Here is a 12,912-nt window from a genome sequence, read left to right as displayed (position 1 = left end):
ATAGTGGGAGATTCAACAGAAGACTTAACCAGATTCAGTTGATATGTAAGTCTGGACAATAAAAAGTCTGACGCTCTGAGATACAGGTGGACATTTTGGAAATTTTTTTTATTGCTCTTGAGATAAATGTAATATATATATATTTTTTACATTGTAATAGATTCATATATAGAAAGGTAGAAAGAAAAAAGTAAAAATCAAAAGGAATCCCATTCCACAGAGATATTTGTTTTTTTTTTTTTTTAATGGGATTTACTATACATGCTGAGTTGTATCTTGCTTTTTTCAGTTCAAACCAGAAACTTAAAAGGGAAGCAGGGCTTCCCTGGTGGCGCAGTGGTTGAGAATCTGCCTGCCAATGCAGGGGACACGGGTTCGAGCCCTGGTCTGGGAAGATCCCACATGCCACGGAGCAACTGGGCCCGTGAGCCACAATTGCTGAGCCTGCGCGTCTGGAGCCTGTGCTCCGCACCAAGAGAGGCCGCAACGGTGAGAGGCCCGCGCACCGCGATGAAGAGTGGTCCCCACTTGCCACTACTGGAGAAAGCCCTCGCGCAGAAACGAAGACTCAACACAGTCATAAATAAATAAATAAATAAAAGAACGTGAATTTCTAAAAAAAAAAGGCATGCCTTTAAAAAAAAAAAGGGAAGCAAATGCTACGTCCAGGCACAATAAACATTCAAATTTCAGTCTGGGAATGCTGATTCCTGCATTCCTTGGTTTAAATGGCGACCAAGAGATGATGGTAACGATTATCTTGTAATTGTGCGGCCCTTTATATATTGTGAGCTCTCTAACATACACTATCTTGTTTGATCCCACAGCAACTTGGAGGGATGGGCAGGGCAGTTTTCTCCACTGTATGTTTGAACAGTTCTGGTAATTGACTTTCCTGCCTCACTCCTGAAATCTAAAACAAATCTGTTCATGTTTCTACCCTGCTTTAAGCCTTTCACCGACTGGATAAAGTGCAAGTTTCTTAGCAAAGCATACAGGGCGTCTTATATAACCACGCCCACCTGTCAATCACCATTTGGCACTCCCCTTACATCTCTTCAGTACGAAACTGCATTTCCTTCAGTGCGGACAACTACGACTTTGTAAGCTGCTTTCTTTACCTAAAAAGCCCATTTGTCTGCCTTCCTGTTCTCTTTTTGCCACTCTTGTGCTCCCTGAGAAACATACACATATTTTTATCTTATAAACTGGCCTATATTGTAATTTATGACAACTTCTGTGCTTAATCTTACTCATCTCCACCCCAGAGCAAGGGTAGGCAGTATGTAACTAAATTCAGTTTCACAGATGAGACTTACATCTGTTAATATTCCAATGTCTTATATTTCTGTTAGTATTTATGCCAGTCTTTCCCATTAGACTGGGAGCTAAAACGCAGGGTCTGAGTGTTTTATACGCCTCCATCTTCAAGTTACAGCACAGTGAAAGGAAAAAATCCAAGTTGAAGGCGCATTGTGCCCTGCTCGAACACCTACAAGCACAGGGCGAGGATTAAAACCCAGATTCTTTTTTTTTTTTTTTTAAATAAATTTGTTTATTTTTAAAATTTTATTTTTGGCTGCATACGGTATTTGGTTTTCTCTTTTTGGCTGCGTTTGGGTTTTCTTTAGTTGCAGCGAGCTGGGGCTACTCTTCGTTGCAGTGCATGGGCTTCTCATTGCGCAGCACGGGCTCTCGGCATGCAGGCTCAGTAGTTGTGGCGTGCAGGCTTAGTAGTTGTGGTGCACGGGCTTCGTTGCTCCGCGGCATGTGGAATCTTCCCGGACCAGGGCTCGAACCCGTGTCTCCTGCATTGACAGGCGGATTCTTAACCACTGTGCCACTAGGGAAGCTCAACCCAGATTCTTAATCAAGTGTGTTTGTAACTGCTCCCAGGTCTCGATTCTCTAATTCCCAGACGAAACAATAAGAAGACGAAGCTAGGCCGTGGTAGGATCATTACTATTGCCCCTTAGTTTTCTCCGCGCTCCCACACAGCCAGGGATGGGGGTGGGATGGACTCAGCTACTGGACATCTGAACCACGTGCGGTAACCAGTCTGCAGCGCGAAGCCCGACTCTACCCTCCTTGACCGCAGGTTCCTGCTCAATCTCTGGTGCATGAGCGTGCTGCCCTTGATCGCCCCGCCCCTGCTCCCACATCGCAGTGACGCCCCTTCCGCCAAAGTTGCGTAGCCTCCTTGCGGCGCCTGCGCACTGTCACATTACGGCGGAACTAATCCGGCGACCTTGAGCTTTGACGCATTTAGTGCCAGGAAGAGAAAAGGGGGACCACAGAATGCGTCACACCCGGAAGCGGAGATCCGGAAGTGGGGTTGGACAGGTTATCCCCAGGGGTGGGGCAGCGGAGGCCCAGGAGGAGGGGGAAAAAAGAAGGTGGAGGATCCTGGCTACTAATCTGAATCCGATACCGATTCTCTTAGATCTCAAAGACACAGAAAAGACAGAAGGGTGCCTCATCCCCCTTCCTCCCCTCCTCCCTCTCTTCAGCCTTAGCCATGGCGGAGGCAGGGGCCGGGCTGAGTGAGACCGTCACTGAGACAACGGTTACCGTGACAACCGAGCCCGTGAGAAAGGCGGGGGGCGGTGCTGTTTACGGGTTGGGGAGATACCGGGAGGGAAGGGATAGGGCTTTGGAGAGTTGCTGGAGGGTCTGGGCCTGGGGATATGGGAGGAAGTGGGGTTGGGAGAATCTCAAGGTATTGGGAAATTTTGGGTGTGTCAGAGTTGGTGCAGATGGCTGGTCAAGAGACATGCAATAGAGTTAGGATATAGGTGATGCTGCTTGGAGTGGTGGTGTGTATAAGTAATGAAAGAACGGGAATTTGGAGATTAAGGAGCAAGGGATGTGCTGGGGGGAAATGAAGGGCTGTGTGAGAAAGCATGGTTGGAGGCCAGCTGCAGGGGAATTTGACTGGAAGCATACTTATCAGTAAATATTTGTTGAAGGGATGATTGTAAAAGGAAGCAGAGGGAATGGGGGAACAAGAAAAGGAAGATTAAGATAGTATTCTGAAAAATCAGAGGAGATATAAATAGAGAAAAATGTAGCATTTTTGCAAAAACAACTTAAGTTGACTTCAAAGGGAGAAGGTTGTGTTGGGTTTAATAACCCTTGGACTAAGGGAGTTTAGAGTAATAGTTACTAGAGATGCCAGAATGCTGGGGGATAGGTGGATAACAAGTGGGGAGGGCTGGGCTTGAGGATGAGAGAGGTGAGAACAGAGTCCTTTCTTTAATGGGAAAAAGAATAGTGGGTCTAGAAAAAAGAAAGGGAGATCAAAGATTAGGCATTGGTGACTGAGAAAATAATTTCCATGTATTAATACCACCAAGGATGATTTGGGGAGGAAGACGGAGAAACAGCGAGGTTTATATTTTCCTTTGAAGATTTGCTGGGACCTTTCCTAGGTTAGGAATTGTATCTTCTCTGTATACTAGTGGTTACCAAGAACAGGAAATAATACTTCATGATTCCTCAAGGGACTCCCTGAGGCCAAAAATCTGTTCTATTTTATCTTCTCCCAGCACTCAGCTCCTCTGGCACTATGTCTGATCCTGATTGAGTTGGGGAAGGGAAGAGAGGAGGCCCCCGGGAGGAAGTGGGAAAGGTTAATAGGAGGGGACTAGCTAGGTATGCCCATCCTTCTTAACGTTCCAGGAGAACCGGAGCCTAACCATCAAACTTCGGAAACGGAAGCCAGAGAAAAAGGTGGAATGGACGAGTGACACTGTGGACAACGAACACATGGGCCGCCGCTCATCAAAATGTGAGTAATTGTCGGCCCACGGTAACCCTGTAGTCCTGGCTCCCCTCAGCATGTCTGCTGCCTTCTCACATTCGCTGACCTTCACGAAGCCCCCAGATACTCACAATCCTGTGGCTGTCCTGGTGGTCCAGTATCAGGGAGAGAAGGTTAAAGTTAGAGGAAAAGAGGTAGGGAGAGGCTTGAATTGGGACGTGCCAAGGCCTGAAGTCAAGAGGTATCTGAGGTGGGATAAGTGGAGCTTTGGATTCCTGGCTGGAAAGGACGAGGGAGTTGGGTGTCTGAGTCCCAGAGTGTGGGCCTGGGGAAGTTGGTTCCTGGAAGGTAGAAGGAGAAAATGGTGAAAGTAGGGATTTTTACTGAGATCCAATGGGAATGGAACTGATGCTCCATCTTATCTCTTCCTCCTTTTTAACTGGGCTCCTCCCTCCAAATCCAGGCTGCTGTATTTATGAGAAACCTCGGGCCTTTGGCGAGAGCTCCACGGAGAGTGATGATGAGGAAGAGGAGGGCTGTGGTCATACACACTGTGTACGGGGCCACCGCAAAGGACGGCGTCATGCAACCCCGGGACCAAGCCCCACCACCCCTCCCCAGCCTCCTGACCCCTCCCAGCCCCCTCCAGGGCCAATGCAGCACTAAATTCCTCTCTCCCCCACCATTCCTGTGTCTGTCTGGCCCTGAATGTATTCATGTGGCTACTCGGGGACTAAACCCATGGTTTGATCCCTTCTCCAGCCCCCTCCTCCCCTCTCCTCTGCCTTATAGAGGGAAGAGGGGGAGGAGGGTGGACAGAGATCCTGGAATTCTGACTTGCTGCTATTCCAGAACCCAAGCATCTGGGTTTCCCCAGCCCTCATTTCTGCCTCCTCTCTTCAGGGATCCAGGCATCTTGGTCCCAGTCTTTTCCCTTTGTTCTCACTGCCAAACTACCTGTCCTGTGATCTAATTATCTTGGCCCCTTGCACTCTCTACTTGAGTTCCAAACAGTTAAATTGGGTTTCCAACAGCCCCAGCTTTCACTGCCAGGGTCCTAGTCAGATTCCAGGCAATCTTGCCCCCCGCTATGCTTGTTAATCCTGGCTTAGAGCTTTTCCACTAATGTATTTATGTCATCCTAACTCTTAGTCCTTGCCTGTGGGATGTGAGGTCTTATGTGAGACCTCAGGGCTCCTAGCCTTTCCCTCCTCTCCTGCCCACTCCCGTCATGCCCTTAAGAGGAGTTAGGAGAGAGAGAGGTCTTTGTCATTCTCACCTTGGGAGAATGGGAAATGGAAAAAGAAATAATCATGTCCTCTCCCCTCTCTCTTTTCGTGTGACCTAGGGTTTCTGACAAAGCTGGCTTCAAGACTGGTCACTTAGAGCTAACTATCTACTCAGCCTTTGGTCTTCCAGCTTAGGAGACAGATCCAACACGGTCCCAGGGGCCTGGGTCCCTGGGAGAGGAAGGAACAGGGAGGGAGCAAAGAGATGCACTCTCACCCCTTCCTTCCTAGGCTTTGATGTCTCTGCCAGCCCAGATGTCCTGGCCTTCCCCACCCCTTACTGGGATCTGGATATCATTTTCCAGGCCTCTTGCCATGCACAGGTGCAGAGATCAGTCAAATCCATACCACCACTGAGATCTCATTTATTGCCACAGATGCACAAAATAAATAACCCAACATCACAAAATGTGTTAAATACGGGCCCATTTATACAAATGGGGAAAGAAGTGAGGCTATATACAAGGGTGAATTTGGGGTGTCTGGGCCATTCCCAGGTTGAGGAAAGGAGAGGTAGCACCATTGGTTGCTTGTTGTGAGTGTGCAGGGGGGAGGTTTTAAGAACGTTCTTAATGGGAAAAGGCTGTAAGCATAGCAAGCCGCCATGGTGGAGTAGAACTGGCCTGCCCCCATCTCCCCCAGAAAGAGGGCCCTAAGGCCCAGGCCAGAGTCAAGCCTCTTGTTCTGGGGGAGGAGGCTTTTGTTTCTCTTGAGGAGAAACCTCAGAATGGACGAGGCAGGGAAGCCCAAGCCTCAGACCTGTGGAGAGGGCACTGGGCCCTTCTTTGCCAGGAGGAGAGGCAGGGGTGGGAGGTAAATGTTTGACCAGCAGGGCCTCTATGTATTAAACGTGGGCCAATTACCAGTACTGATGGGGCAGGGCCTGTTCCCCAATTCAGGCCTGGGAAAGATAGAAGGGGAGAGATCCCTTGGGAAGTACTGGGGTAACCAAGGGAGAAAACCATCCCAAGATTTGGGGGGGGGGGGGCAGGGGGCAGGAATGAATTAAGCTTCGGGCATGGATGTGGAAACTGGAGGCCAGTTGAGGTCCTAACTATCTGGGAGAAAACAGACAATGTAGGTGGGGGGGGTGCTTATCAATACACTGGCAATGGGCGTGGACATGATGCCTGGAATGCGTAAGGATTTCCGTGCCCAAGAGGAAGCAGCCTTATTTCGGACCAAGCCAGAATAGGAGTTGTGGGTGAGCTTCTCAGCCTTCCGCTGGCACGAGGCAGAGGGGGACGCGGGGGTCGCGGGTGCACAGCAGCGGGAAGACGCGCTCACCCATGGGACCGGGCGCCTGGAAGGCGAAGAGCAAGTCCAGGGAACGGCCGTCGTAGAAGGCCACGCGGCCTCGCTCGCAGTCCAAGTCCACGCGGATGCGCCGCGGCTGGGGCCCGGCCCGGCCCAGTGGGGTGGGCTCCGGGGCCGTGAGCGCCCATAGGCGGCTGCCGCGACCCTCCACGGCCCACACAGCCCCCGCGGGACATAGGCCTACTTTGCCCTTGCGTCGCACCGACTCCCCGGCCGCGCCCAGGGCATAGCGGCTCTCCCCGTCGTCCTCATCCTCCCCGGAAGAGTCTCCGCGCGAGGCGGTGTCCGCGGTCTCCACCTCCCAGCAGTGGCGGCCAGCCCCGAAGCCCTGCGCGCCCAGCACCGCCGGGAGCTGATCGAAGCGCGCCGGGCCGTCGCGGGGTGCGGGTGTCCCCGGTGGGGCCAGTCGGACGCTGCGGCGGTCCGCGGAGACCAGCAAGCGGCGGTGAGCGGTGCCAGGATCCAGGGTCAGGTCGGCTGGAGAGGAGAAAGCAGGGGGAGGACCGTGTGAGCGGGCTTTCCGAGTCAGAGGAGGGATAGGATGGAGAGGATGCGCAGAGGGTACACAAGAGGCCCACAGCAGCTCAAAAGGCGGCTGTAGGACCAAAGAGGGTGACGGCATATGAAGAGCAGGCTTGGGCAAGACCCAACCTGTGCTGATGGGCCACTTCCTTCTGGAGAATTGGACTTGGAAAAGGACCCTGCTGGCCCAGGCCAGGGGGCACAGCGCAGAGACTGAAGGAGGGGTTGCCCGGGTTTGCGGGCTTGGTGGAAGAGTGAGGCTCGTCTGACTTCTAGGGAGGGTGTGGACTGATACCTCAATCTGCAGCATCTGGGGCGGGGGGGGGGGGGTGGGGTGGGGTGGGAGCTGGGTCAACAGGATGGAGAAGATGGAGCTAAAGAGGAAGACTGATACCAGATACCATCACCCCACGTGATAGAGGGGAGGGCCAGAGGGAGAAATCCAAAGTATCCTGAGAAACCAGCCCACCACCCACAGGAACAGGTGGGAGTAGACAGGCCTATTTCTATAGGGAGGGCAGGGCAGAGGAGAGAGAAGGTGATGATAGCCAAAGGGACCAGAAAGAACTAATCATTGGCCTTGTGTGTATGGGGTGCTTTGAGGAAAGATTTCTGGATTAGGGGTGCTAGAAGCAATCTGGGTTGGGTGGGATGGTGGGTGACCAAGAGGGAGGAGCACCTTCTCTAGGCAGTTTAAAGAAGGGCAGAGGGCAGCCTTGGAAGTGATGGAAGGAACTCCCCAGAAGCTGCAGAGAAGGCCCAGAGCCTCAGGGGCAAGGAGACGCAGGAATCCTGGGACACTTCTGGAAGGGAGTGATGAGAAGTGGCGGCAGCAGGGATTCCCCAGAAGCAGCTGACCCCCAGGGGTCTGTTGTGTGAGTGTATGAACAGGTAAGAGGAGAGAATAGCTGGAATATGAGGAATGAAGGGTAGACCTTGTTATAGGTTGAATTGTGTTCCCCCCCCAGAAAGTTGTGAAGTTCCCCCAATACCTCAGAATTTGACTGTATTTGGAAATAGAATCTTTACACAGGTAATCAAGTTAAAATGAGGTCATTAGGGTGGACCCCAATCCAATATATCTGGTGTCCTTATAAAAAGGGGAAACTTGGACCCAAAGACAAGTGTGTATAGAGAGAAGATGCTGTGAAGACAGGGAGAATGCCATCCACAGGCCAAGGAACACCTGAGGCTATGAGAAGCTAGGACAGAGCCCTGGAACAGAGTCTCCCTCTCAGCCCCCAGAAGGAACCAACACTGTCAACACCTTGACTTATACCTCTAGAATCATTTAACTTCTGCCTCTAGAACCATGAGACAATAAATTTCTATTGTTTAAGCCACTCGGTGTGCAGTGCTTTCCTATGGCAGCCCTAGGAAACTAATACAGACATCAAAAAGGACTTGATCATATTTGAGAGAGAAAAGGGAACAAACTGAAAACAGCCTCTCATTTAGTTGCCTCCCTTCTGCCCTCCTTACCCGTCAGTCTGTGAAGCATCTTTTTGACCACTGGGTATTCTTCAGGGAGATCGTCCTCTGAGTTAGATGACTTGGGAGTTGGGGCATCAAACCTGGATAGATGAGGGAGAAGGGTCAGGAAATTAGTTGACACCCTCTGCCCTCTGATGTTCCCACCCCCAACCCACTCACATCTCTGGAGCAGAAAAGGGTGAGGCCACACCCAGAAAACCTGTCTGTGAGTGGGGACAAAGACGTGGCTCCTGTAAGAAGGTGACGGATGTGGCAGCCGATCGTGGAAAAGAAGAAACAGTAAAAATGGAACTCACCTTCTCCATGTCTTCTTCGTATCCTGGGGTGGGCAGAAAAAAAATGGATGTGAGCTCCGGGCTTCATACTGTGGGGAGCTCTCCCCCCGCCTCCTCAGGTAGCTGGGTATGATTTGGTGAGGTCCCTCCGCACATCTCAGACTGATCTCACCTCTTTATCCCCTGTGCTCCCTTTTCCTCTCATTCTCCCCCTTCCCCTTTCATGACCTTTCCTTCCTCTCAGTCACCACTTTCTCATCCTCCTGACTCCACCCCCACCATCCTCCTCCCTTTGCCATGCCGCAAAGCCTCTCAGTTCCCCTTCCCCCGCCTCATCCAGGCCTTTTTCTTGCCCCCAGAGTCCTCACCGTTCCCTGTTTCCTCCCCGCCCGCCCCCCCTTCTCTTTCTCAGTGGCCCCCATCCTTATCCACCTTCCTGAGGGTGTATCCCCCGCCTCCTCCATCACACGGACCAAACACATACTTAGAGTCCTTAAGCTAAGAGTTCATTTATAAAAGCCTTATAATAAAGCTGCTTCCCCTTTTGCCATAAAAGCCCAGTGTCGTTTATTGGGCCCTTTGTTCTGTGTCTCTCTACCCTGACCAAGGAAGCAGCTGGACTTGGATGTGTCCCAGAAGGCCCAGCAGATCTGCAGGGTACCAGGAGAGCCAGGAGAGGGCGCTGGACGCTCCCTCTCCAAATACTAGGATTCCCTCTTCCCGCTTCGCAGTCTAGTGGGAAAGACTGGGGCAGACCAGTAGGGTGGTGAAGGGGAGAGAGGAAAGGCAATTTGCCTAATTATGCCAATTACACCTAGACTAATTAGATATATGTAGACTTCAAAGGGTGGAAGCAAGACTCGAGACCGGCTCGGCTGCTGGTGAGAAGCCAGTCGGGAATGCGGGGCGCCTGTGGGTCGGCAAGGGAATGGGGTTGGTTGGTGGCCAAAGTGTCAGGGCCCAGGAGGGACGCGGGAGGCTAGGTGGGTGGGTGATCGGGGTGGGATGTGGAGAGGAGCCAGAGGTCCCAACGTCTGTTTTCCCGGACCTTGCCTCCACCCGCGGCCGCCTCTGCCTGGGGCCCTGGGAGCAGCGGAGAACGACAGTAACAACAGAGCAAGGCCCAGGCTGGAGCCCGGGGACCAACCTACGACACTACAGGAGAGTTTGGATCTGCCTCCCTCCCCTCTTCCCAACTTTTGACAGCCGCCTCCTTCCCCGCCCCTCCACTCCAGCTTTTTGTCCATCCTCCCTCCTGCTTCTCCTCCGCTGGGCTAGTTCTGATCTCCCTCACCAACCTCCCAGGCACCCAGCACCCCCCCTCCGCCGGGCCTCCGCCTCCGGGGCGCCTAGCGGCATCTTTCCCCAGCCTCCCAGTTCCCGCGCTCTTCGCCGGGCCTTAGGGGTCTCCTCGTGTTCTGTCTAGTGCCCCAACCCCTTCCCTCCAGCCCCTCTCACAAGACTCAGGCATCCGTCCAGCTTCGCTCTGGGCAAAGCGTCAACTCCTTCCCGGCATCTCTCACTTGACAGCTGCCGCCCCCTCGTCCTCTGCTTTTCTCTCCCCAGCTCCATCTTTTGCCTAAACTTCGAGAAGGGCCCCAGCTCGGGAGGTGCCATTCCCCTCTTCCCCAGGGAGCCCGCGGATGGCCCCTTCGGCCGACAGCTGCGGACTCGCGAAGCGCACCCCTGCCTCACCTCTCCGTGCGGGTCCAGGCAGCCCGTGGTGGGGATGCGGCCCCCTCGGCGTTTCCCCGCTCGGGCCCCGGGCTCGGCCAGCTTCTCCCGCAGCCCGCGGCTGATCCGCGCTTCCACCGCCAGCCGCACGTTAGACCTCAGGCTGCGGCGGGGGCACGGCCGGCCGCAGCACGGGCAGGCGGTGGGGGGCACCTCGGGGCCGGTGGCCGGCGGGGTCCCCCAGCGGCGGTCCAGGCATGCGCGGCAGAAGCTGTGCTCACACGCCAGGAGCACCGGGTCCTCGAAGGGGCCCCCGCACAGCGGGCACGTCGCTAGCTGCTCCAGGCGCTGCACCAGCCCCCGGCCCAGCAGCTCGGATGCCTCCATGGGGAGCCAGCGTCCGGGCGCCGTCCCTTCCGCGACCATCGCGACCACCTTCGGGCTACGCAGATGGCTGAGCGCCTCTGCTGCTGGTTGCGTCGCTGCTCCTCTCTCCGCCTCCCGCATTAACTTTCTGACGCTTTCTGGCGCTCTCCTGGGATCGCCTCTCTCTTCAACCAGTCTGTCTCCGCCAATCTCCCCACCACGTCAGGCTTTATAGGGAGGGAGGAGGCCCCTGCGGGAGGTAAACATCAGGCCTTGCGTAACACCCCATCTGGTTCTCCCGCTTCCCCGTGAGGTTTGGAGGAGGGTGGAAGGGAAATCTAGGTCTCGAGCCGAGGAGGTGGTCGCTAGGGGGCGCTCTGGGGGCAAGGTAGCAAGGTGTGGGGTGGGTAGCCCCCGTCACCCCCCCGAATTGCCCGAATCTCGCCTCTCCCTTGGCCTGCGGTGTACAGGTGGGCAGGGCGCCCCGGCTCGCTTTTGGCATGTGTGCCCACATCGCCAGGGTATGAGTCATTCCAGGTGGCTGGCACACCTACATCTGGGGGCCTGGGGCCCGGAAGCACGGATCCTGGTTTGTGCGGCTTTGGCAGGCCTCTGAGTGTTGGTATGTGGCTGTCATTCCAGAGGCCTCTCTCCTCTCCATCCTTCTGCCTTACCTGTTAAGGGCTTAAGGACACTGAAGCTGTGGGGTAAGGGGTGGGGAGCAGGCGCCCACACTCCCACCTCAAGGAGTCAGCGTAGGGCTCTCTCAGCTGTACCTCTGGCTGGCTCCCATGGCCTCTCTTGTTTCTTCCTATGTCTCTCTTTCTAGTTGTCTCTCTCTCTTTTCCCTGTGTATGTTTTTATTTCCACTTTTCTCTTTCTCTCCTCCTTTGGCATGTACCCAAAGGTTGTCTATTTTCACTCTTTTGGTCAACTGAGGCCCAGAGACCTGGCACTGTCAAGGTCACACAGTAAGGGAATGACCTGAAGTGGAGCCATACCCAGATCTTCTGATTCATGGCCTTGCTGTGACTCCACCCTGCCGCCTTTTAATTTCAGATCCCTAGAACTCCCTTCTACTTTCTGATTTTTTTTTCCAGAGTTTTCCTCATGCCCTCTTCCCTCACCTCCATCTCTCTCTCTCTTTCCTCCTTCCCTCTCCTCTTCCCTCCTTTCCTCTCCTCTTCCCTCCTTTCCTTCCTTCCTCCTTGCTCCCTCTTCTTCCTAGTTCCTCCACCTCTCTCATGCTAGGCCTTTCTGTCTGGTACGCCTGTGGGGCTGTGAATAAGTAAACATTCAGATGTCTACAACTATGATCACACACACTGTTGTACAAACATGCGTGTGCATCCAGCAATGTCTAAATGCCCCAAAATGCACAAATAGGCAGATACTTTCATATAATGCAAAATCACAGATATGCCCAAATAGTCTCATACCCACTGAATATCACTGGGATGGACATCCAGGATTATTTAGGGACAGATAGACGTATTCAAAGAACACATGCAAAGAGACCCCCTGTCATTAGTTTTATTGTCAATAAGAACAGCAATACAACAGTAAGTCTTTATGAAGCAGCAGCATGTTATTAGGCAACTCCTCCAGGCATCCTTCTCTCCCCTACTTATCAGGTAGACACTCAAACATGACACCCTGATAAACAAAGTACACAAATAAACACACTCATCTTGGAACAAACCTCCCAGCTCCATGCTCATAAAACGCACAGCTATCCAAGAAAAAGACTTCAGATATGACCAAAGTCTGTTTTATAAAATGGACGTCCATGTAATGATAGGTAGAATAATGGTCCCCCAGAGATGTCTATGTCCTAATTCCTGGAACCTGTGAACATGTTACCTTACATGACAAAGGGGAATTAAGCTTGCAGATGGAATTAAGGTTGCTAATCAGTTGAGTTTAAAGTAGGGAGATTATTCTATATTATCCAAGCGTCCTTAAAAGTGGAGGACAGGGACTTTCCTGGCGGTCCAGCAGTTAAGACTCCACACTTCCGCTGCAGGGGGGCGCTGGTTGGATCCCTGGTCGGGGAACTAAGATCCTGCATGCCGCGCGGTGAGCCAAAGAAAAAAAAGAAAAAAGTGGAGGACAGAAGCAGAAGAAGACAACCAGAGAGATAGAAGTTTATCTCTCAGCCTGACATTGCTGGCTTTGAAGACTGAGGATGGGGGGTCATGAGTAAAGGAAG

General features: G+C 53.0%; 2 protein-coding genes across 3 annotated transcripts; one reads left to right on the top strand and one right to left on the bottom strand.

Annotated features, from left to right (window-relative positions):
* Positions 1-2,235: 2,235 nt before the first annotated feature.
* Positions 2,236-5,442, top strand: PPP1R11 (protein phosphatase 1 regulatory inhibitor subunit 11). 2 transcript variants are annotated; one of them, XM_057555529.1, is made up of 4 exons: positions 2,236-2,334; positions 2,444-2,587; positions 3,682-3,790; positions 4,227-5,442. In XM_057555529.1, exons 1-4 carry the CDS (start codon positions 2,299-2,301, stop codon positions 4,427-4,429), a joined length of 492 nt encoding a protein of 163 aa, XP_057411512.1. In that variant the 5' UTR covers positions 2,236-2,298; the 3' UTR covers positions 4,430-5,442. The 2 variants fall into 2 exon arrangements, with proteins under 2 accessions (XP_057411512.1, XP_057411511.1); XM_057555528.1 differs by having other exon boundaries at positions 2,250-2,343.
* RNF39 (ring finger protein 39) lies at positions 5,398-10,932 on the bottom strand. Its single transcript, XM_057555527.1, has 4 exons — positions 10,356-10,932; positions 8,682-8,704; positions 8,374-8,465; positions 5,398-6,846 (listed from the first exon to the last, which is right to left on the bottom strand). The coding sequence occupies exons 1-4, from the start codon at positions 10,839-10,841 to the stop codon at positions 6,266-6,268; spliced, it is 1,182 nt and encodes a 393-aa protein (XP_057411510.1). The 5' UTR covers positions 10,842-10,932; the 3' UTR covers positions 5,398-6,265.
* Between the last annotated feature and the right edge of the window lie 1,980 nt (positions 10,933-12,912).

Source organism: Balaenoptera acutorostrata, chromosome 10, assembly GCF_949987535.1.
Source record: "Balaenoptera acutorostrata chromosome 10, mBalAcu1.1, whole genome shotgun sequence".
Taxonomy (NCBI): Eukaryota; Metazoa; Chordata; class Mammalia; order Artiodactyla; family Balaenopteridae; genus Balaenoptera; species Balaenoptera acutorostrata.
Note: the sequence above shows the minus strand (reverse complement) of the source record. Positions and strands in the feature narration are given on the sequence as shown.

Coding starts and splice junctions, on each gene's coding strand:
- PPP1R11 (XM_057555528.1), top strand. CDS start 2,299: ATGCGTCACACCCGGAAGCGGAGATCCGGAAGTGGGGTTGGACAG. Junction 2,344..2,443: donor CCGGAAGTGGGGTTGGACAG/GTTATCCCCAGG, acceptor CGATTCTCTTAG/ATCTCAAAGACACAGAAAAG. Junction 2,588..3,681: donor TTACCGTGACAACCGAGCCC/GTGAGAAAGGCG, acceptor TTAACGTTCCAG/GAGAACCGGAGCCTAACCAT.
- RNF39 (XM_057555527.1), bottom strand. CDS start 10,841: ATGCGGGAGGCGGAGAGAGGAGCAGCGACGCAACCAGCAGCAGAGGCG. Junction 8,705..10,355: donor GCCTGGACCCGCACGGAGAG/GTGAGGCAGGGG, acceptor TGCCCACCCCAG/GATACGAAGAAGACATGGAG. Junction 8,466..8,681: donor ACGAAGAAGACATGGAGAAG/GTGAGTTCCATT, acceptor TCATCTATCCAG/GTTTGATGCCCCAACTCCCA.